The 24089-nt window shown below is 51.1% G+C and overlaps 1 protein-coding gene across 1 annotated transcript in view; it reads left to right on the top strand.

Moving 5' to 3' along the window:
• SAMD4B (sterile alpha motif domain containing 4B) overlaps window positions 1–23496 on the top strand; it is a 26359-nt gene extending 2863 nt beyond the window's left edge. Inside the window, exons 2-13 of the mRNA XM_075323477.1 lie at window positions 134–463; window positions 3790–4245; window positions 4329–4568; window positions 6128–6237; window positions 6997–7083; window positions 8038–8335; window positions 8406–8491; window positions 8584–8684; window positions 10917–11115; window positions 11194–11317; window positions 21275–21358; window positions 22472–23496. Coding sequence (XP_075179592.1) covers window positions 268–463; window positions 3790–4245; window positions 4329–4568; window positions 6128–6237; window positions 6997–7083; window positions 8038–8335; window positions 8406–8491; window positions 8584–8684; window positions 10917–11115; window positions 11194–11317; window positions 21275–21358; window positions 22472–22500 — 2010 coding nt within the window. The 5' untranslated portion in view covers window positions 134–267 and the 3' untranslated portion in view covers window positions 22501–23496. The remainder of the gene's footprint in view (window positions 1–133; window positions 464–3789; window positions 4246–4328; window positions 4569–6127; window positions 6238–6996; window positions 7084–8037; window positions 8336–8405; window positions 8492–8583; window positions 8685–10916; window positions 11116–11193; window positions 11318–21274; window positions 21359–22471) is intronic.
• Window positions 23497–24089: the final 593 nt, after the last annotated feature.

Here is a 24089-nt window from a genome sequence, read left to right as displayed (position 1 = left end):
CAGTCTGTGGACAGCTGTGTTCCCGGCCTTGTGTGTGACCTAGTAGGGTGTAATTTGTAGATCTGCCTCGTATACCCGAGCCTATAGTGAATGGTGCCATAACTCTCATAACCTTTATTTCATGTGTTTCCAGGTTCCACATCCCACAGAGACCCCTTCTATCCCTCATGCGACACACTGTGACCGGGCCCCCCGTGTGCGGAGGACTGTGCGCCATGTCATAGGAGCGCCCGCACCCCTTAATCTTTTGACCCTCTCACCTGCACAATGAAATTCCGAGACCAGGTGAGCACGCTATCCGAGTGGTTCAAGGGCTGGAACGAGTGCGAGCAGACGGTGGCCCTTCTTTCCCTCCTGAAGAGGATCACCAGGACCCAGGCCCGGTTCCTACAGCTATGCCTGGAGCACTCGCTATCGGACTGCTCCGAAATGCACATCCTCGAGACGGAGGCCAACAGCGCTGGTGAGTGAGACCGCCATAGAGGCTGCGTACCCTTCATTACAGACCGCTGCTGTGTGAACACTGCCAAGTGATCATTTTTGCAGTTTCTTAATATTGCTTTTGTAATGCCGACCCCCGTCCATATCTGCAGGTTCCCCTGCATTAGTCTTGTGTAGGGGGGGGGGGGCTTCAGATGCACCTATTTAATGGTTTTGGCACAGGTGCTGTCCTATATTTCTGGCGTATTTTATGGTGTAAATTATAAGGAGGTTTTTTTTTTTTTGGACTACCTTGGCCTCGGCCGGTCTCTCCTGGGCTCCATTCACTCTTGGCCTCGGCCGGTCTCTCCCGGGCTCCACTCACTCTTGGCCTCGGCCGGTCTCTCCCGGGCTCCACTCACTCTTGGCCTCGGCCGGTCTCTCCCGGGCTCCACTCACTCTTGGCCTCGGCCGGTCTCTCCCGGGCTCCACTCACTCTTGGCCTCGGCCGGTCTCTCCCGGGCTCCACTCACTCTTGGCCTCGGCCGGTCTCTCCCGGGCTCCACTCACTCTTGGCCTCGGCCGGTCTCTCCCGGGCTCCACTCACTCTTGGCCTCGGCCGGTCTCTCCCGGGCTCCACTCACTCTTGGCCTCGGCCGGTCTCTCCCGGGCTCCACTCACTCTTGGCCTCGGCCGGTCTCTCCCGGGCTCCACTCACTCTTGGCCTCGGCCGGTCTCTCCCGGGCTCCACTCACTCTTGGCCTCGGCCGGTCTCTCCCGGGCTCCACTCACTCTTGGCCTCGGCCGGTCTCTCCCGGGCTCCACTCACTCTTGGCCTCGGCCGGTCTCTCCCGGGCTCCACTCACTCTTGGCCTCGGCCGGTCTCTCCCGGGCTCCACTCACTCTTGGCCTCGGCCGGTCTCTCCCGGGCTCCACTCACTCCTAGGCCGGCCGTGGCTAGAATAAAAATGTCAAGTCATTTCAAGCAATGTTATGCCAGAATTCTGGGGAAAAAATATTTGACGAATCGACAGTCTGGTTTACAGGAGACGATGGAAGGGTTTACTCATGTGTCTGAGAAAACAAATATGTCCGGGGATTTAGGTCATTCAAAGAAACCCCGATAATCAGCACTCCTGTACTGATCGGGGCCAGTGCCTTTCAGGTCCCACTGCTCACTTTGCTTCCTCCTCCGCTCTAAAGGCCCCGTCACACGCAACGACGGATCTAACAATATATCGCCGGGGTCGCGGATTCCGTGACGCACATCCGGCATCATTAGCGACGACGTTGCGTGTGACACCAACGAACGTCCGTTAACGATGGAAAATACTCACCAAATCGTCCATTGTTCACTTGGCGTTCCTTTTCAAAAAATCGTTGCTTGCTGAGGACGCAGGTTGTTCGTCATTCCCGAGGCAGCACACATCGCTACGTGTGACACCTTGGGAACGACGAACTACAGCTTACCTGCGGCCGCCGGCAATGAGGAAGGAGGTGGGCGGGATGTTACGGCCGCTCATCTCCGCCCCTCCGCTTGTATTGGACGGCCGCTGTGTGACGCTGAACGTCCCTCCCCCTTAGAAAGGAGGCGGTTCACCGCAACAGCGATGTCGCTAGGCAGGTAAGTCAGTGTGACGGCTCCTAACGATATTGTGCGCCACGGGCAGCGATTTGCCCGTGATGCACAAACGACAGGGGCAGGTGCTTTCTCCAGCGATATCGCTGCATGTAAAGCCCCTTTTAGGCTATGTGCCCATGGGAGAAAGTAATTGCCGATATTGCTGCGGAAAACCTGCAGATTTTCTAGATTTTCCAGATAAATCCACGGGTTTACACAAGTACAAACATTCCCAATGTTATCCTATGGGATTTGGGGAGTGCTATATCAATGCTGGGGATTTCCCGCAGCCGCACGGAACTGTTGGTCCATTATTCATGGCGACATATCTGCGGAATTCCTGCCTTTCCACTATGGCGATACAGTGCGGGAAATCCGCCCTGTTTCTGCAGGTATACCGCAACAATGGATAGCTGCGGATTCCGGGCAGTTGCTGCGTGAACCTGCAGAAATACCTGCAAAAAAGTCTGCAGGTACAATCTCCCGTGGGCACATAGCCTTAGACCTGTGACCACTGCAGCCAGTCACTGAGTGTAAGGCTTCCTTCACACATCTGTGCAAACATGAACGTTTTGCACGGTTCGTGGTAAAGGTGTGTGTTCCATGTGCTATCCGTGTGACATCTGGATAGCACATTATGAGCTGGTATACGTCCCTGTCTCGGGCGCTGCAGTTACTTCTGGGTCTGCATGACAACGGACGTCACACATACTGGAGACACAAATATGTAAAGGAGTATGAACAGTGATGTGCACGGTCACCAGGTCTCCAGTGATTCATTGCAGCAGTCGTTTGTGATTGAGAAGGAATCTATAGACCTGGGACGTAGTGGCACGGCCATGGTGAGATCAGTACAGTGAGCTTTATGAAAGCCGCTACCATGTTTTTCCAAAACTAAGCCCTCCCCCAAAAATAAGCCCTAGCCACGGTTCAATAATGAAGTGTCTATGCAGCTAAAAAAGTTAGATACTGCAGGACACTTCATTATAGACAGCGGGCACCCTGTAATCACACTCGCCTGACTCTGAGCAGCAGGACGTGCAGTGATCACACACACACACCGGATCGCACATACACACAAACACACTCACCACATCCAGCGACACCGATGTCTTGTGGCTGACAGAATCCTAAGAGGCAGTGCAGTGAAGTGCAAGGACCTGCTGCAATGCTAGCCTTACAGGACCTGCGGACAGACACGTGACTTCCACCTGCGGCCGGAAGTATTCTGTAACACGTGTGTGTGTGTGTGTGTGTGTGTGTGTCAGAAGCAGGGGAAGATGGCGTGCAGCACGCACCGGTGACCACAGGGAGAACCTGGGAGCCACGCAGACATCCGAGCCGATAAGTATGAGTCTCTTGGAAAGTGGGGGGGGGGTTAAACTTACCCCAACCATTTTTCTCCAAAAATAAGATCTCCCCCCAAAAAAAGCCCTAGTGCTTTTTTTTTTTTATTTTTTGGGGGGGGGGGTAAAAAAAAAAGTACATTATTTTTGGGAAAAAAAGGTACCAGTAAGAATAGAACAATGTAGTCTATTTCACTTATAAACAGGACAACCTACTGTAAAATATATAATCCATATTTATATTCTGATCTGTTGCTTCTCCGCAGCCTTGATTGGGTCACCTGTCAATCACCTTTGCTTGGCTGCAGCGGTCTTGCACCGTCCCTGCTTGTAAAGGAAGCAATAAGTCATGTGAGGCGAAACGCCACGCTCATTGATGTAATGGTTTCTCCCCCTCTGCAGCGCTCATCAGTCAGTGGCACCAGGAGTCTAAGGAGACGGTGATCTCGCTGCTCCTGTCCCATCTGCCCCTGCTGCAGCCCCGCAACACCGAAGCCAAGTGCGAGTACATGAAGCTGCTGCAGAAAGTGCTGGCGTACACCACCGAGAGCAACCTGTACATCGAGGAGAGCCGCCAGCTCCTGTCCTATGCACTGATCCACCCCGCAACCACGCTGGACGATCGCAACTCTCTGGCGCTGTGGCTTAATCACCTGGAAGAGCGGATGTCTACAGGTTACAGCCGGCACGGCACACACATGCGGCAGGGTTCTGATGAGTGGCAGCCCCCAGGGGACCCCAGCATGGGAGAGTCCGGGCACAGCTGGCACGAAAAGCCAATGCGAGAAAATGGACTTATGCCCTTTCCTTCTTCCAGTTCAGTGCCCTCTGCCATCCAGAACGTGGGCGGCAGCTCAGGTAGGAGGGGGGTACCAGTGAGCCGCCCTAAATGCAGACAGACCCATGGTACCACTGCTGACACGTCCCGCTCTCTTTTGCAGTGCTCTCCTGCCAAATACACCCAAGTCCCTTAAAGCGCTCCATGTCCCTGGTCCCCACCTCCCAGCAGACGTCTAACGAGTGGGGAGGGAGCGAGGATGCTGCCGGCCGTCCCGTCTTCCTCACCCCAGACCACGCTCCCCTCTCCCCGCAGAGCAGCGTGGCCTCTTCAGGGAGCGAGCAGACGGAGGAGCTGGGCTCTGGACGCAACACATTTCATGAGGACGGGAGCGGGATGAAAGGTACCACGCACCAGAAACTGCACCGGGCTTGGGGTTTAAAGGGAACCTTGGTGGGGGCCATCAGCCCGGCCTATGTCATCCCTATCAATCAGTTATTTAGGTACAGACCCTTACTTTTGTCCCTTTAACCCCTTCAGCCCCCGGGTATTTTGCGTTTCTTATTTTTTTTTTCTCTTTCTTCCAAGAGCCGTAACTTTTTTTTTTTTTTTCTGTCAATCTTGCCATGTAAGGGCTTGTTTTTTGCGGGACGAGTTGTACCTTTAAATGAAACCATAAGTTTTACCATATGGTGTACAATAGTTTTTGGGGTATTTTATTCACCATGTTCACTATATGGTAAAACTGATGTGTGGGTGGGATGCCTGAGGTGGGTGGGATGCCTGAGGTCGGTGCGAGTTCGTAGACATCAAACATGAATAGGTTTACATGTATTTAAGGGGTTAAAAAAAAATCACAAGCTTGTCCTAAAAAAAAGTGGCGCACTTTTTGCACCATTTTCCGAAACCCGTAGCGTTCTCAACTTTCGGGATCTATGAATCAGTGACGGCTTATTTTTTGCGTCTCGAGCTGACGTTTCTATCGGTACCATTTTTGCGCAGATGCTACGTTTTTATCGCCTGTTATTGCATTTTGCGTAAAATTTGCGGCGACCAAAAAACTTAATTTTGGCGTTTGGAATTTTTTTGCCGCTACGCAGGTTACTGATCAAATTAATTGATTTTATATTTTGATCGGGCATTTCTGAATGTGACAATACCCAATATATGTGTGGGTTTTTTTTAACCCTTTAATTTTCAATGGGGGTGGGAAGGGGGGGGATTTGAACTTTTTAGGTATTATTTTTTTTTTTTTTTTTTTTTTTAAATTTTGCTTGTCCCCCTAGGGGGCTATAGGGCAGAGCGATTGGGTTGCTGATCGCTATCTGCTGATCACAGCTACAGAGCTGAGAACTGCAGATACGGTGCTTTACTTTCAATGCCGGCATTGAGAGGAAATGACTCATGTTAGCTACAGGCGTCATCACATGACCCTGTGCTACCATGACAACCACCGAAAGTCACGTGATCATGTCACATGACTTCCGATGGGGGCGTGGTAAGTCACTGTAATGGCGGTGCGCATATACATCTCTCTGCCAGATTTTGGTAGGGAGATGTAAGGGGTTAATAATCGAGGGTGGAAGCAATTCCACTCGCGATTAGCAGGCACATGTCAGCTGTTGAAAACAGCTGACATGTGCGCAGATCGCCGCGGCCTGCTCACGGCAGGGGGCGGGGATTAACCGCACACGATCCATGACGTACCCAGTACGTAAGGGGTTAATTCATGACCCACTCTGCTTGATGAGGGACGCTGTCGTCTGTTGATGATTTTCCCCGTGACACATTATGCAGTATTATATATCGGCAGTGGACGGCCCATGTCGTTCTCCGTTCTCACCCCCTGTTCTTCAGTCATATTCGGGTTTTTGGGGGGGGGGAGGGGCGGGGGTTTGAACATTGGAACCGCACGGATGTGATCGATCAATGACACAATTTTTGTCTTTTCTCCCTCCGCAGATGTTCCCTCCTGGCTGAAAAGTTTACGTCTTCACAAATACGCCTCGCTGTTCTCCCAGATGAGCTACGAGGAGATGATGATGCTGACGGAGCAGCACCTGGAGTCACAAGTGAGCGCGCCGCACGCCGTCCCCCGATAGCGCTGTACCAATCCTCCACACTTCTCCGAAATATATGTGTCACCTCTTAGAACATAAACACTTTATAATACTTAAACGGTTGCTCCGGTGCACAAGTCAGTCGGCGCCTCCTCTTTTGGCCATCTTGGTCTTCCTTATTCTGAAGCATCTACGTCATACACAGGCGTCGGAATTGAGGTCCTGCGCAGGCGCACTACAATACTTTGATCTGCCCTGAGCAGTGCGCCTGCGCAGGACCTCAATGCCGGCGCTTGTGTATGACGTAGACGCATCATGCACCCAGGCTTCAGAAGAAGGAAGACAAACATGGCCGAAAGGGGAGGCGCCGATCCCGGAGAACGGAGACACCCATCCGACTGGTGTGCACCGGAGCGACCGTCTAGGTGAGTATTAGACTATTTCACTGCGGCCGTGTCTGGGACTGCAGCTTACACTACTCCAATGAATGGGCTGAGATAGTTACATGTCCGGTGTGTGTCTGGATGGAGCAGGAAAGGGTTTTCCAGGATTTAAAGGGAACCGGTCACCACTTTTTCGGCCTATAAGCTGCGGCCACCACCAGTGGGCTCTTATATACAGCATTCTAACATGCCGTATATAAGAACCCAGACCGCTGTGTATAACATAAAAATCACTTATTGTTCTCAACCATGATTATTTTGATGTCACGTGTCGTGGTAATTGTTTTTTTTTTTTTTTTTTTTCCTTCCCTTTTTTTTTTTTTATCAGAATGTTACTAAAGGAGCCCGGCATAAAATTGCTCTGAGCATTCAGAAGTTACGTGAAAGACCGAGCGTGCTCCGTTCCCTGGAGAAGGTAAGGGACCTGTGCGGGTTTTCTACACTTGATATGTAGGCAGACATGGCCGCTCTCTGGAGACCGCACTGAAAAGCAAACAGCAGTGTCCAGGGAAGCTTAGACGTTTATTTACATAGTACAGCGCCACCTGGTGTTCAAAGTGTATAGCAGCGGGCACTGCAGGGAAGCCAGTAGACGTAGTATTCCTCTCTGCTTGCTAAAGTTTAGTAGTATAATTTCTTTTGTTATTGATTCTGTGCACAGCCAGCTCCCAGCAGCACAGATCAGAAGCATTACAATATTTTGACTCCCTTCCCCCCCCCCCCATTGAGTTTAAAAAAAGGCAACAAAAAGAGGAATAAATACCTCCAAAAATTAAGCATTACTTACGGCAAAGATAGGGCAGTAGCTGTAAAGTGCCCAGGCCAAAAACCTAGTATTCTACCAGGATACAGCTAAGCCCCCACTAAGTGGAGGCATCACAGGTGCAGGAGGAGCAAATCACACACTTCTAAAAAATGGAGGGGGGGGATTGCTGAATGATAAAACTGCACACTGATGGATTGCATAGAGCACTGTTCACACTTGCAGATAACAGTCACAAGCCCGCAGCCTATTAGGTGATGCCCATACTATTAGATCAGGCGGGCTGCCAAGCCGTACCCCATCTGTGCATCATACAGGGACAGGACTCTAATATGCAAGGCCCAACAGAAAGGGGCCTGGCTGTATCCTGTACAAAAAAAATGAGGTTTTAGTTGGTACTATGGCCATAAAACGGAAGCCTACAACCCTCATCACGGGAACCTCATGCTTGTAGGTCGCTACACCAAATTTAAAAATTGCAGCAAAAAGAGGAATAAATATCCTCCAAAAATTAAGTATTACTTACAGCAACGATGTGTACATCGCCCAGGCCAAAAACTAGTGCTCTAGCAGGAGTTTCCTGACTCTTACACTTTGTCTTCACAGGACATCCTAGAAGGAGGAAACGTGCGTAATGCTCTGCAGGAGCTTCAGCAGATCATTATTACACCTATCAAGTACTACCGCCCCAACCAGACAGAATCAGTAAGCAGTGAGCAGACTTCCCAACACAGGCCAAACCCGGATTCTGCCAGCAAAGGCTCGGATGAGAACGAGCCGCCCACGGGGCTGACAGCGGACGGCTTCCAGCAGCAAAGTACCCCGACTGGTGACCTGGAGACATCTGTGCCGCCTATAGCAGATGGCGACATCCCCGGACAGCTCACAAGAGTGCTGGGCAAAGGTGAGTGTGCCATTGCCAGGACAGCAGCCGGCCCGGCCCGTACATCTTCTGACACTTTCTCTGTGATTAGTCTGCACGCAGTTATTGGTGTCTCGGCCGGATGAGGAAAATATCACCTGTTACCTGCAGCTACTAGAGAAGTGCCTGACACATGAGGCAAGTAGGATTGTGCGCCAGTGACCGGACGTATGATATACGGCTGATTAACTCCATTTACTGACCTCTTCCCCCGTTCTATCTTCCGACAGGCATTTACTGAGACCCAGAAGAAAAGAATCCTCTCTTGGAAACAGCAGGTCCTGAAGCTGCTCCGGACATTTCCCCGCAAGGCGTTGCTGGAAATGCAGGGGTACAGACAACAGAAGGGGTGCAGGTGGGCTGTATATGGGAGCTGTAGGATGCAGGATAGGAGCCGGAGTGAGAGGATGCTGGGCGCGTAGAGCTTCAGAGCGGTAATCTGCAGACTGGTAAAGGCAGGTCACATTCACCACATTACACCGCTGATGTATGAATATTCAGCCACATTTTCTCTTGGCGTATTCCTGCACCGGACTCTGCAGGATGTGCCACACATGTAATAGGTGCAGGTCCTGGTGGAGGTCCCTACATCTATGGAGAGTAAACAAGGATTTTTGGGTACTCACTGTAAAATCTTTGAGTCTTCATTGGGGGACACAGGACCGTGGGTGTATGCTGCTGTCACTAGGAGGCTGACAGTAGACAAAAAGATGTTCGCTCCTCCCCAGCAGTGTACACCCCGAGCCGGAGGCGGATCCATGCCAGTTTAGTGTACAACAGTAGGAAGAAAAACAGAACAACCATACCTAAGTGAAGGTAATAACCGATAACCTGTACTCCGACCACATGTGCTCCAGAACAAAGCCCACAGTAACAAGTAGGCAAAATGTAGAAACCAAACAATCAGGGTGGGAGCTGTGTCCCCCCCAATGAAGACTCAGAGAAAGATTTTACGGTGAGTACACAAAATTCCTTCTTTCTCTCTCGTTTGATTGGGGGGGACAGAACCGTGGGACGTCCAAAAGCAGTCCCTGAGTGGGAATCACTAAAGTTGTAAGAACAGACAGCTCCTTTTGCGGGAGTGTCTAACACCTGAAAATCGCACCACCCTTAGAGGAGTGCAACTGCTGCCTGCAAAACCTCTCTCCCCAGGCCGGCGTCAGCCAAAGCCTGGGTGTGGACCTGGTAAAACCTAGCAAAAGTATGCAGGCTAGACCACGTGGCGGCTCTGCAGACCTGCGCGGCTGATGCCTGATTGCCCAAGACTCTCCCACCGCGCGGGTGGAATGTGCCCTTACTCCCCACGGAGGGGTCCTGGTCCTGGTCCTGGTCCTGGTCCTGGTCCTGGTCCTGGTCCTGGTCCTGGTCCTGGTCCTGGTCCTGGTCCTGGTCCTGGTCCTGGTCCTGGTCCTGGTCCTATCTTGCAATCGTGGCCTTAGACGCAGGCATTCCTCTTTTTCATCCTAGAGGAAGGACTAACAGCACGTCTGATTTGCGAAAAGACGCGGTTCTTGACCCGTGCGTTCTGAGAGCACAAACCAGGTCCAGAGTGTGTAAAGACTTCTCCAGCCTGTGCGAGGGGCCTGGGCAAAAGGAAGGGAGCACAATCTCTTCATTCGGATGAAAGGGCCACACCACCTTAGGCAAAAAGGAGGGAGCCGGGCGTAACACCACCTTGTCCTGGTGGAAAATCAGAAATGTTGACCGACGGGAGAGAGCAGCCAGCTCTGACACTCTCCTGATGGAGGGGATGGCCACTAGAAAGGCCACCTTCCAGGAAAGATGCGAAAGAGAGGCTTCCTTCAAGGGCTCGAAGGGAGACTCTCGGAGTGAACCTAACACCAGAGTAAGATCCTGTGGCTCAAGGGGATCCCGATATGGAGGCACTAGATCAAGACCTCCGAATGAAGGTCTTGATCTGCGGGCAAGTAGCAAGAGGCTTTTGGAAAAGAATAGGGCCGATACCCAGCCCTTCAGAGTTCTAAGGGAGAGACCCGCGTCCAGCCCTGACTGTAAAAAGGACAGGATTGCTGGGATAGACCAGGAGAGAGGACATGGGTGGTTGTTGTCCTCGCACCACCGGAAGCATTTCCACGTGCGGTAATAGATCCTCGACGAAGACTGACATAGACCCGCCTCCGGCTTGGGGTGTATACTGATGAGGAGGAGCGAACATTGTTTTGTCTACTTAGTGTCAGCCTCCTAGTCACAGCCGCATACACTCACGGTCCTGTGTCCCCCAATGAAAGCGATAGAGAAAGCTCCTCTGCGATGTGCAGGGATGTAAAGCATAGTGCATGACCATTGTACATTGACATTCGACCACTAGGTGGCAGCACATATCTATTCATTGTGTCTGCAGAGCTGAGGGGCGCAGGCCACATTCACGCCACATTTGCTTCCCCATATACATTTATATGGCAAATCCTGCGCCGTGGGGAGTTATTTGTCAGGATAAAACCCGTCCATGGGTCCCAGTAGCCATGCAGAATAGAGCAGGGCACGGTGCGGCAGCACAACAATCAATGCGCATCATCTCATTGTTCCCTTCTCGTCCTTACAGCTGGGCATTTGCTTCCAACTCCCTCCCCATAGCTGGATCTGTGGGGCCATCCTTGGCACGAAGAGGGCAGCGCCCGTTTCCGATGCCCCCAAGGGCTGTACCACCGTCTCGCATTGGTGTGATGAGTCCTGGGTCAATTAGCGGCGTCTCTCCCCGACACTCGCTCACCAGCCAAAGCACTGGGAGCCAAGGACGACAGGTAAGCACCTGCGGATTGTAGACATCACAAGGGGGGGTGTTCTGTCGGGCAGAACATGCATCTTCTTGGTTCTTGTAGAATCTGTGGTTCGCCAATCCCGGAGGAAGTAACAGTATGCCGTGCCAGAGCCACAGCTCCGTGCAGCGCACCCACTCACTACCTGTGCACACGTCCCCGCAGAGCATCCTCAAGTTTCCCCCCGGTAAGTTATTTAAATGGATGGACCCCTGTTGTAATGAATCTGCAGGGTAAAACAAGATAAAGATGTGCTGTTTACCTCCTGGACCAGCGCCATTCCTACAAGGTCTGTGCTGTCCTCCTGCGTGACTGGCTGCATAATAATGTTACAAGGCACGCCGCACTGACATCAGAGGAATGGACCCAGTCTCGGAGGTGTTTTCGTTTTTTACATTTTGTTTCGCCCTCCCATAGTCTTCAGGAGCGCGCTGCTTCTTGGTGGAGGTGGGCTCCTGAATGATTGACAGCTGGTCCCAGCAGTATGGCTGCATCGCTGGCCCCATCTGTGCTCTGCCAGGCTTCTGTACGAGCAGCTTCAACTTTACACAGGGGCAGTGATGGTGTCCAGATCCAGAGAGCAAACCAACTTCAGCCCTGCGCCCTATACCTAGGAGACCAGTCACCTCTAGATGGCAAAGGTGGCCGGTGCACTATAGTCCTCAATGCCAGCGATGCTGAGGGCGGAGAGAATTTTTCGTAACAATTTAAATGCTGAATTTCTTTATTTTGCTCAAACTTTGCAATTTTAATTTTCATGTTTAGGAAACAAACCCTTTTAAGAAGGGCTTGTCCAGTAGGGTAATCGGCACCCATATTCTTCTTTTTATATATATTTTATATTATATATTTCTTTGTCGCTCCATTGGGAGACCCAGACAATTGGGTGTATAGCTTCTGCCTCCGGAGGCCACACAAAGTATTACACTTTAAAAAGTGTAACCCCTCCCCTCTGCCTATACACCCTCCCGTGCATCACGGGCCCATCAGTTTTTATGCTTTGTGTTGAAGGAGGCATATTTGCATTTGGCTATATACCCTCACTGATTACTCTAAGAGGAGACAACAGCATGTCGTCCGCAAAGAGCAAGGGTGCCAAGGCACAGGCTTATTTTACAACCTGTACCTCTTGTGCGGCTGTTACCTGCAGGTTCCACCTACCCTCATTGTGTGCAATGCTCGGCCCCTGTGGCACTCACTCAGCCTGAGCCTCAGGCACTGGTGGGACCCTCGGCCGAGGTAGAACCACCGGCTTCCACTGTCCAGGTGGCAGGGACAGAGTTTGCAGTTTTGGCTGAGAAACTCTCTGAGTCGCTTTCACAATCCATGGCTCAGTCTATGGACAGATGGTCTGCTAAGATACTAGAAGCCTTGCAGTCCAGACCGGTAACACAGGCCCAGGGCACTGTGAGTTCATCGCAGGCTTCCAAGTCAACCTTGGCTCGGTGGATCAAGGAACCGATTTTTGAAGCCTACCGTTCTTCTGGGCTTCCGATTCCTTCAGGGCTGAAAGCCCATTCTACCAGAGCCGTAGGTGCGTCCTGGGCTTTGCGGCACCGGGCTACGGCTCAGCAGGTGTGTCAGGCGGCTACCTGGTCGAGTCTGCACACTTTCACGAAACATTATCAGGTGCATGCCTATGCTTCGGCAGATGCCAGCCTAGGTAGGCGAGTCCTTCAGGCGGCGGTTGCCCACCTGTAAGACGGGGCCGTTTTTCGGCTCTTTTAATCGAGGTATTCTTTTACCCACCCAGGGACTGCTTTTGGACGTCCCAATTGTCTGGGTCTCCCAATGGAGCGACAAAGAAGGGAATTTTGTTTACTTACCGTAAATTCCTTTTCTTCTAGCTCCTATTGGGAGACCCAGCACCCGTCCCTGTTCCCTTCGGGCTGTTGTTCTTTTGTGTACACATGTTGTTCATGTTCAATTGTTGTTTTGGTTCATGGTTTTCAGTTCTCCGAACATCCTTCGGATTGAATTTACCTTAGACCAATTTATAAGTTTCCTCCTTCCTGCTTTGGCACCAAAACTGAGGAGCCCGTGATGCACGGGAGGGTGTATAGGCAGAGGGGAGGGGTTACACTTTTTAAAGTGTAATACTTTGTGTGGCCTCCGGAGGCAGAAGCTATACACCCAATTGTCTGGGTCTCCCAATAGGAGCTAGAAGAAAAGGAATTTACGGTAAGTAAACAAAATTCCCTTCTTTATATATATTTTATATTATATATTTTATATTATATATATTTTATATATTTTTCATATTATATGATTTTTTTATTTTTCTTATATTATATATTATATTTTTAGAATATGATATTTTAAACTATATTTTATTTTTTATATTTTATTTTTTTTATTTTATATATTTTTCATATTTTTATTTTTTTATATTTTTAGAGTATATTTCATACTATTGTTATATTTTTTTTATTATATTATTTTTTTTATATTGTATTTTATTATATATTCATATTTTTATATATATATATATATATATATATATATATATATATATATATATATATATATATATATATATATATATATATATATATATATATATATATATATATATATATATATTTCTTTGTCGCTCTATTGGGAGACCCAGACAATTGGGTGTATAGGCTATGCCTCCGGAGGCCGCACAAAGTATTAAGTGTTAAGCCCCTCCCCTTCTGCCTCTACACCCCCCGTGCTCCCACGGGCTCCTCAGTTTTTTGCTTTGTGCGAAGGAGGTCAGACACGCACGCACAGCTCCACAGATTGGTCAGCAGCAGCTGCTGACCATGTCGGATGGAAGAAAAGTGGGCCCATATAGGGCCCCCAGCATGCTCCCTTCTCACCCCACTCTTGTCGGTGGTGTTGTAAGGTTGAGGTATCCATTGCGGGTATGGAGGCTGGAGCCCACATGCTGTTTTCCTTCCCCATCCCCCTCAGGGCTCTGGTGGAAGTGGGATCCTATCGGTCTCCAGGCACTGAGACCGTGCTTCATCCACAACTCCTGTGGAGCCTGCTGGATAGGAGCCGGGTATCGTTCAGGGACATTGGCCTGCTACTTGGAGGTACTCTGTATCCCGGTGGGGACCGCGCACAGCAACACTCCAGCTTTGCTGGGTGTGCTAGTGCACCGGGGACCGCGGCGCTGACCGGGTTAATATGTGCCATTACACACTCAGCGTTGCTGAGTGTGTTTATGTATAGGGACTGCCGCACTGACCGCCGCTGCCATGGAAACACTGCGGCGCGGCTGGGACTTGTAGTGCGCCGGGGACTTCCACGCCGGCCGCGCTTTTACGGCGGCCGCGTTTATTACTAGAGTCCCCGGCTTTTTGCGGCCTAGTTCCTTTCCTCCCACCCCCAGCCCTGACAGGCAGGGGAAGGGCGGGACGCTGCTCAGAACGAGCAGCACTGAGGGCTGGAGCATGCTTTGCATACTCCACTCCCCTCACTGTGCACAGTGCAGGCACCAGTTCCCGCTCTTTCTGGGTCACGCCCACGGCTCCCTCCTCTCCTCAGGACGCATTCCTGTCAGCTCCTCGGACGCTGCAGAGGGGGACAAAGTCTGGGAGACCCAGGCAGGGACTCTGGTGGCCTCACAACCGCTATAAGCGGGTGGTAAGCAGCACCTGTGGTGCTAGCCCCATTGTGCAGTAGTGTAACATTATATGTTTATTTTACACTGTATAGTGCACAGTTGATTTCTGGCTATATACCCTATTGTGTTGCTCAGGGAAGATAATAGCATGGCGCCCACGAAAGGCAGGGGTGCCAAAACACAGGCTTATTATGTTGCCTGCGCCGCATGTACGACCCCGCTACCGACAGGTTCCACTGACCCTCATTGTGTGCACTGTTCGGCCCCTGTGGCACTTGCTCAGCCAGAGCCTCTGCTAGGGGGGGCCCAGGGGGAGCCACCTGCTAACACTGTTCAGGTGACAGGGACGGAGTTTGCAAAACTCTCTGAGACTATGGCTAAGATACTAGAAGCCTTGCAGGAATCTTTGTTCCCTGGCCCACCTCAGCTGGACCAACAATGTCCTCCCGGGGTATCTCATGGATCCCAAGCTGAGGGTTCTGTCACAGACCCCAGCCCCAGACCGACTAAGCGAGCTCGCTTATATTTTCCCTCGACATCATCATATTGTGCAGGGTCTCAGAGGGGGGAAGCTCTGGTTGATGATGCGGAGACAGCTGATCAGGATTCTGATCCTGAGGCCGCTCTCAATCTTGATACTCCGGACGGGGACGCCATAGTGAACGACCTTATTGCGTCCATCAATCGTATGTTGGATATTTCTCCCTCAGCTCCTCCGGCGGAGGAGTCGGCTTCCCAGCAGGAGAAATTCCGTTTCAGGTTTCCCAAGCGTACACCGAGTATGTTTCTGGACCACTCTGATTTCAGAGAGGCAGTCCAGAATCACCATGCTTGTCCAGATAAGCGTTTTTCTAAGCGCCTTAAGGATACACGTTATCCCTTTCCCCCTGACGTGGTCAAAAGTTGGGCTCAGTGTCCCAAAGTGGATCCTCCAATCTCCAGACTGGCAGCTAGATCCATACTTGCAGTGGAAGATGGGGCTTCACTCAAAGATGCCACTGACAGGCAGATGGAGCTCTGGTTGAAATCCATCTATGAAGTGATCGGCGCTTCTTTTGCCCCAGCATTCGCAGCTGTATGGGCGCTACAAGCTATCTCGTCAGGTCAAGCGCAAATTGACGCAGCCACACGCACGTCCGCGCCACAGGTGGCGTCCATAACCACTCAGACGTCGGCATTTGCGTCTTACGCTATTAATGCTGTCCTGGACTCTGCGAGCCGTACGGCGGTTGCAGCCGCCAATTCGGTGGTACTCCGCAGGGCCTTGTGGCTACGGGAATGGAAGGCAGATTCCGTTTCCAAAAAGCGCTTAACCAGTTTGCCAATTTCTGGCGACCGATTGTTTGGCGAGCGTTTGGATGAAATCATCAAACAATCCAAGGGGGAAGGATACATCCTTACCCCAGCCCAAACCGAACATACCCCAACAGAGGAAGGGGCAGTCGAGGTTTCGGTCCTTTCGGGGCGCGGGCAGGTCCCAATTCTCCTCGTCCAAAAGGCCTCAGAATGATCAAAGGAACTCTGATGCATGGCGGTCTAAGTCACGTCCTAAAAAGACCACCGGAGGTGCCGCTACCAAAGCGGCTTCCTCATGACTTTCGGCATCCTCACTCCGCATCCTCGGTCGGTGGCAGGCTCTCCCGCTTTTGCGACACCTGGCTGCCACGGGTAAAAGACCGTTGGGTGAGAGACATTCTGTCTCACGGTTACAAGATAGAGTTCACCTCTCGTCCCCCGACTCGATTCTTCAGGTCATCCCCGCCTCCCGAGAGAGCCGAGGCTCTTCTGCAGGCACTGGGCACTCTGAAGGCAGAAGGAGTGGTGGTCCCTGTTCCTCTTCAGCAACAGGGCCACGGTTTTTACTCCAACTTCTTTGTGGTCCCAAAGAAGGACGGGTCTTTCCGACCTGTCCTGGACCTGAAACTTCTCAACAAACACGTAAAGACCAGGCGGTTCCGGATGGAATCCCTCCGCTCCGTCATCGCATCAATGTCCCAGGGAGATTTCCTTGCATCGATCGATATCAAAGATGCTTATCTCCACGTACCGATTGCTCCAGAGCACCAGCGCTTCTTGCGCTTCGCCATAGGAAACTAACACCTGCAGTTCGTGGCACTGCCGTTCGGCCTGGCAACAGCCCCACGGGTTTTCACCAAGGTTATGGCTACTGTAGTAGCGGTCCTCCACTCTCAGGGTCACTCGGTGATCCCGTACTTGGACGATCTGTTGATCAAGGCACCCTCTCTAGAGGCATGCCAACACAGCCTCGACGCTACCCTGGAGACTCTCCAGAGTTTCGGGTGGATCATCAATTTTCCAAAGTCAAATCTGACACCGGCCCAATCGCTGACATACCTTGGCATGGAGTTTCATACCCTCTCAGCGATAGTGAAGCTTCCGCTGATCAAGCAGCGGTCACTACAGACAGGGGTACAATCTCTCCTTCAAGGTCGGTCACACACCTTGAGGCGCCTCATGCACTTCCTGGGGAAGATGGTGGCAGCAATGGAGGAAGTTCCTTTCGCGCAGTTTCACCTGCGTCCTCTTCAATGGGACATCCTACGCAAATGGGACAGGAAGCCGACGTCCCTCGACAGGAACGTCTCCCTCTCGCAGGCGACCAAAGCTTCCCTTCGGTGGTGGCTTCTTCCCACTTCATTATCGAAAGGGAAATCCTTCCTACCCCCATCCTGGGAGGTGGTCACGACGGACGCGAGTCTGTCAGGGTGGGGAGCGGTTTTTCTCCACCACAGGGCTCAGGGTACGTGGACCCAGCAAGAGTCCTCGCTTCAGATCAATGTTCTGGAAATACGGGCAGTGTATCTTGGCCTGAAAGCGTTCCAGCAGTGGCTGGAAGGCAAGCAGATCAGAATTCAGTCGGACAATTCCACAGCGGTGGCATACATCAACCACCAAGGCGGCACACGCAGTCGGCAAGCCTTCCAGGAAGTCCGGCGGATTTTGATGTGGGTGGAAGCCACGGCCTCCACCATCTCTGCAGTTCACATTCCAGGCGTGGAAAACTGGGAAGCAGATTATCTCAGTCGCCAGGGCATGGACGCAGGGGAATGTTCCCTTCACCCGGACGTGTTTCAGGAGATCTGTTGCCGCTGGGGGGTGCCGGACGTCGACCTCATGGCGTCCCGGCACAACAACAAGGTACCGGCGTTCATGGCACGGTCTCAAGATCCCAGAGCTCTGGCGGCAGACGCCTTAGTTCAGGATTGGTCGCAGTTTCAGCTCCCTTATGTGTTTCCTCCGCTGGCACTGTTGCCCAGAGTGTTACGCAAGATCAGGGCCGACTGCCGCCGCGTCATCCTCGTCGCTCCAGACTGGCCGAGGCGGTCGTGGTACCCGGATCTGTGGCATCTCACGGTCGGCCAACCGTGGGCACTACCAGACCGACCAGACTTGCTATCTCAAGGGCCGTTTTTCCATCTGAATTCTGCGGCCCTCAACCTGACTGTGTGGCCATTGAGTCCTGGATCCTAGCGTCTTCAGGGTTATCTCAAGACGTCATTGCCACTATGAGACAAGCTAGGAAACCAACGTCCGCCAAGATCTACCACACGACGTGGAAAATTTTCCTGTCGTGGTGCTCTGCTCAGGGTTTTTCTCCCTGGCCTTTTGCCTTGCCCACTTTTCTGTCCTTCCTTCAATCTGGACTGGAAAAGGGTTTGTCGCTCGGCTCCCTTAAGGGACAAGTCTCAGCGCTCTCTGTGTTTTTCCAGAAGCGCCTAGCCAGACTTCCACAGGTACGCACGTTCCTGCAGGGGGTTTGTCACATCGTCCCTCCTTACAAGCGGCCGTTAGAACCCTGGGATCTGAACAGGGTGCTGATGGCTCTTCAGAAACCACCTTTCGAGCCAATGAGGGATATTTCTCTCTCACGCCTTTCGCAGAAAGTGGTTTTTCTAGTAGCAGTCACTTCACTTCGGAGAGTGTCTGAGCTAGCAGCGCTGTCATGCAAAACCCCTTTCCTGGTGTTTCACCAGGACAAGGTGGTTCTGCGTCCGGTTCCGGAATTTCTCCCTAAGGTGGTATCCCCCTTTCATCTCAATCAGGATATCTCCTTACCTTCTTTTTGTCCTCATCCAGTTCACCAATGTTAAAAGGATTTGCACTTGTAGAGTCTGAGTGCTCTCACCAGATCTAACATTTCTCGTACGGCGCCCCTGCGCCGCTCAGATGCACTCTTTGTCCTTGTCGCTGGCCAGCGTAAAGGGTCACAGGCTTCCAAATCAACCCTGGCTCGGTGGATCAAGGAGCCAATTATCGAAGCTTACCGTTCAGCTGGGCTTCCGGTTCCCTCAGGGCTGAAGGCCCATTCTACCAGAGCCGTGGGCGCGTCCTGGGCTTTGAGGCACCAGGCTACGGCTCAGCAGGTGTGTCAGGCGGCTACCTGGTCGAGCCTGCACACTTTCACGAAGCACTATCAGGTGCATACCTATGCTTCGGCGGATGCCAGCCTAGGTAGACGAGTCCTTCAGGCGGCGGTTGCCCACCTGTAGGAAGAGGCCGTTTTACGGCTCTCTTGCGAGGTATTATTTTACCCACCCAGGGACTGCTTTTGGACGTCCCAATTGTCTGGGTCTCCCAATAGAGCGACAAAGAAGAAGGGAATTTTGTTTACTTACCGTAAATTCCTTTTCTTCTAGCTCTAATTGGGAGACCCAGCACCCGCCCCTGTTTTTTTGTGTACACATGTTGTTCATGTTGAATGGTTTCAGTTCTCCGATATTCCTTCGGATTGAAGTTACTTTAAACCAGTTTATAATTCTTTTTCCTCCTTCTTGCTTTTGCACCAAAACTGAGGAGCCCGTGGGAGCACGGGGGGTGTATAGGCAGAAGGGGAGGGGCTTAACACTTTTGAGTGTAATACTTTGTGCCGCCTCCGGAGGCATAGCCTATACACCCAATTGTCTGGGTCTCCCAATTAGAGCTAGAAGAAAAGGAATTTACGGTAAGTAACAAAATTCCCTTCATTTTTTTTTTTTTTTTTTTTAATGTTCTATTTTATTGTGTGTCCAAAAGGTTTTCCATGTTTGATCAGGTACGCAGCTTTACTGGCCATGTGGTTAATGTGAAAAAATGTGGGACCTGGCCCTCAGTTTTTATTATTAATAGGGGGGTCCAGTGGTGAGTCAGCAATCGCCTACCTGTGCATAAGGTGATGGACGTCTTTCACAGGAGACCACTTTAAGGCCATGTGCCCACAGGAGATCGTACCTACGGACTTTTCTGCAGATATTGCCGCAGGTTTACCACAGCTGCTCCCCAGAATATGCAGCTATCCGTTGCTGCGGTATGTCTGCGGAGTTGTTGCGGTAAACCTGCGGATTTCATGTGGAATTCCTGCCCTGTATCTCCATAGTGGAGGAGCGGGAATTCCACATGAATAATGGACATGCAGTTACATGCGGCTGCAGTAAATCCGCAGCATTTTTTGCAGCCGCAAATACCGCAGCATGGACACACACTCCCCATGTCCCATAGGATAACATGGGGAGTGTCTGTACTTCTCTAAACCCGCAGATTTATCTGGAAAATCTAGAAAACCTGCAGCTTTTTCGCTGCAAAATCCGCGGTTTTCTCTCGTGCGCACATAGTTTAAGGCTATGTGCCCGCGGGGAAAGTGTCCTGCGGTTATATCCGCAGGACATTCCACAGGAGCTCCCAGAAATCCGCAGCACAGCTTTGTCTGTTTCCATGCTGCGGATGTATTGCGGAATGTCCTGCGGATATGGTGCAAGCATTCTGCATTGAGGACACAGTACCATGGCTTCGGCACTGCATCCTCAATGCAGAACAAGTGCTGAGTGATCGGGGGAGTTCATACTTGCCTCCATCACGCAGCACCTCGCTTTCCGGCGGCTGTGTCACTCAGTGTCTGCACTGTGCAGGAGAAGGTGGGCGGGCCTAAAATATCTCTAGCTGTCACATGACCGGAGCTCGTGCAGGCCCCGCCACACCTCCTCCTTCCTGTACCTGGCTCCACCGCGCTTCTGTGGAAAGGAGGAGAGTGAAACGGAAACGGAGGAAAGTGACTCGGGTGTCTGCTATCAAGGCAGGTAAGTATAGGACCAAGGCAGGTAAGTATAGGACCAAGGCAGGTAAGTATAGGACCAAGGCAGGTAAGTATAGGACCAAGGCAGGTAAGTATAGGACCAAGGCAGGTAAGTATAGGACCAAGGCAGGTAAGTATAGGACCAAGGCAGGTAAGCCTCTATCTCCATAGTGGAGAGACAGGATTTCTGCAGGTAAATCCGCAGGAATAATTGACATGCAGTTATGTGCGGCTGCGGGACATCCGCAGCATGGACACAGCACTCCCCATGTCCCATAGGGTAACATGGGGAGTGTCTGTACTTGCTGAAACCTGCAGATTTATCTGGAAAATCTAGATAAATCCGCAGGTTTTCCGCGGCAAAATCCGCAGGAGCAAGCTCCCATGGGCACATAGGCTGCTCCATGTTGGACTAATCAGTGATGAATAGACATGGCCCCGTATACTGTGCAATGATAAAGGCTCGTCTATCTCCACAGATTGCCAGGTTCCTGGGGCGGATCTGGAGATTAATCCCCGACTGGAGTCTCTATGCCTGAGTATGACGGAGCATGCGCTGGAGGGTAAGGCCACATCTGGGTGACGGCACCACTCTGCTCTGGTATTAGGGGTCCCGCTGCACCCCACACATATATAGGGGGGGGGGCTCTTCCTTGTTTCCATAATGTAAAGCTTCTCCAACCCTTTCCTACAAAACTACAACCCTCCTCCACCCCAGCATGCCCTACAGGGTGTGGCGTCTGTTGTTTTTAAGCCCTTTTGGATGTATGATGTAATTTACAGTAGATCTCAAAAGTGAGTACACCCCACATATTTTTGTAAATATTCTATTATACCTTTTCCTGGGACAGCACTGACGATCTGACCCTGTGATACAATGTACAGTGTTAAGTGCAGCTTGTATAACAGGGAAAATTCGGTGCCATCTAAATAAATCATGCAGCCATTAATGTCTAAACCCCTTGCAATAAAAGTGAGTACACCCCTAAGTGAAAATGGACCCCCTACTCCCCCACACTCTGCCGTGACACCACCTCTCCCCACTTCCCCCACCCACCAACGTAGTCTGCTGTGACAACCCCCCCCCCCCCCCTGCGCTCTGTCGTGACACTTCCCTCCCCCGCGCTCTGCCGCGGACCCCCGTCCCCCGCACTCTTGCCTCCTGCTAACCCCCCCTCCACCACCTCCCAGTAATTTTTGAGAGCAAAAAAGTACATCTTATAATCTGAAAAATACGGTAACTTTGTTATTGCTTTCATCGCACTGACATGGAGAATCCTGTTTCCAGGTCATTTTATACCAGGGAATGAAAAACCATGGTGCAATCCGCAACTGGATTTCCCCTCCCCCCCCACCCCCCCACCTTATTTCCCAGTTCATTATATGGCAAAGTAAACCATGTCGTTCAATACTTTTAACTCGTCCCACAAGAAAAAAAAGACTACTATACTTCGAAATCAGTGGAGAAATAATAAAAATGGCGGCTCCTGATAGAAGAGGAGGGAAAAATGAAGTCCTTATTATGGCGGGGTTACACTGGAGGAGTGACTCCTCTGATGAGCGAGGGGCACACGCCTTTTCCCAGCACTCTTTGGGGGGGGGGGGTAGTGGTTAGTGGTCACTCTTGGATCCGTTGGGGTATGAGTTTATTGTAACCCATTTTTCTTTTGTGACAGAGGGTACAGACAAGACCTCGACAATCTGACATGAAGCCGGCCCGGCCCTTCTCCAGGAGGATCTTCCTTCCCAGAGTCCTCGGCCAGTGAAGTGACCGATCTTTCCCACGATCCCGCCCGAGGCCATCACTACATCATCCACCCACTGCGTTGTAATACTCGTTTCAGCTATCATAACTTTTTTTTAACTTTGGTTTAATATCCTCCGAGTCCACGCGGCACCGCTAAGCGTTCATGTTGAGGAAGGAGCTTTTTTTTTTTTTTTGTTCACTCTATACCCGATTTACCGTGGCTTGGTAACGTTGAAGGGGGGTGGGTGGGGGGAAGCTTAACAGTCCTTTCTGGTGCGCACACTTACACCCGCCATTCACTTGGAAGGGGTCACGGTGGCAATGAAGCCTGGTTGTGGTGAGCAGAAAGGACGGGCAAATAGCTGGGCAGGCGCGGTTTACCGACCGGTCGTGGAGCCAGGAGCTCCAGGGAAGGAACCTCTACCAGGCGAGCACACTAAGCTAAGGAACCCGAAGTGTTCCCACCACAAGGACTGGCACCTGTCGGACAGGACGCTGCTGCGTGCGGTCACTTGTGTACTGCCGATGGGGCAGGAGGGTGGGACTGTCCTAGATGGTTCCCATGTACAGCCGACAGCACGGTATATAATGCGGTGCTGCCACCCTGTAACCACACAACCTGCCGTTACCGTCTCGTGTCTGCGGCCCACATACCCTTAACCGTCTTTATCCGGCTCTACATCGCCTCCCCCCTCCTCTCGTAGCGGCGGACTCAGAAGCTGCCCCTGTGCCACACGCGGAGCGTGGAGGTCAAGAGCTGGGCATCGCCTGTGGCCACCTTCTCCAAAGTATTTTCCGAATAGTGCTAACTATTTATTTCTAACATATAGAAAAAAAAAAACACGGCTCCTTTTCTGATAGAAACAAAATTGTTATTTTAGATACATTTTATTATGGATAACTTTTGTTATGACTATGGCTGGTAACCATGAGTACAAATTATTAAAAGAAAATCTAAAAAAAAAATTGAGGCTTCTGTGTCCCACTCACTGACTTTTTTTTTTTTTTTTTTTTTTTTTAACTTTTATATTTTTATTTTATATTTTTTATTTTAGTTTTTTTATTTTTAACTTTAAGTGAGATTAATTTCGTAAATCTATTTATGCTACAGAGCTTCAAATCCCCGGCAGAGATTGAATGAAATTTTAAAATAATCAAAATGTGTTTTCTTTGTCGCTCCATTGGGAGACCCAGACAATTGGGTGTATAGCTACTGCCTCCGGAGGCCACACAAAGTATTACACTCAAAAGTGTAAACCCCTCCCCTTTGCTATACACCCTCCCGTGCATCACGGGCTCCTCAGTTTTCATGCTTTGTGCGAAGGAGGCTGACATCCACGCATAGCTCCACATCTTAGTCAGCAGCAGCTGCTGACTAGGTCGGATGGAAGAAAAGAGGGCCCATATCAGGGCCCCCAGCATGCTCCCTTCTCACCCCACTCTTGTCGGCGGTGTTGTTAAGGTTGAGGTACCCATTGCGGGTACATAGGCAGGAGCCACATGCTGTTTTCCTTCCCCATCCCTTAATGGGCTCTGGGTGAAGTGGG

The sequence above is a fragment of the Anomaloglossus baeobatrachus genome, chromosome 9 (assembly GCF_048569485.1).
Source record: "Anomaloglossus baeobatrachus isolate aAnoBae1 chromosome 9, aAnoBae1.hap1, whole genome shotgun sequence".
NCBI classification, from domain to species: domain Eukaryota; kingdom Metazoa; phylum Chordata; class Amphibia; order Anura; family Aromobatidae; genus Anomaloglossus; species Anomaloglossus baeobatrachus.
This window is presented reverse-complemented; position numbering and strand designations above follow the sequence as displayed.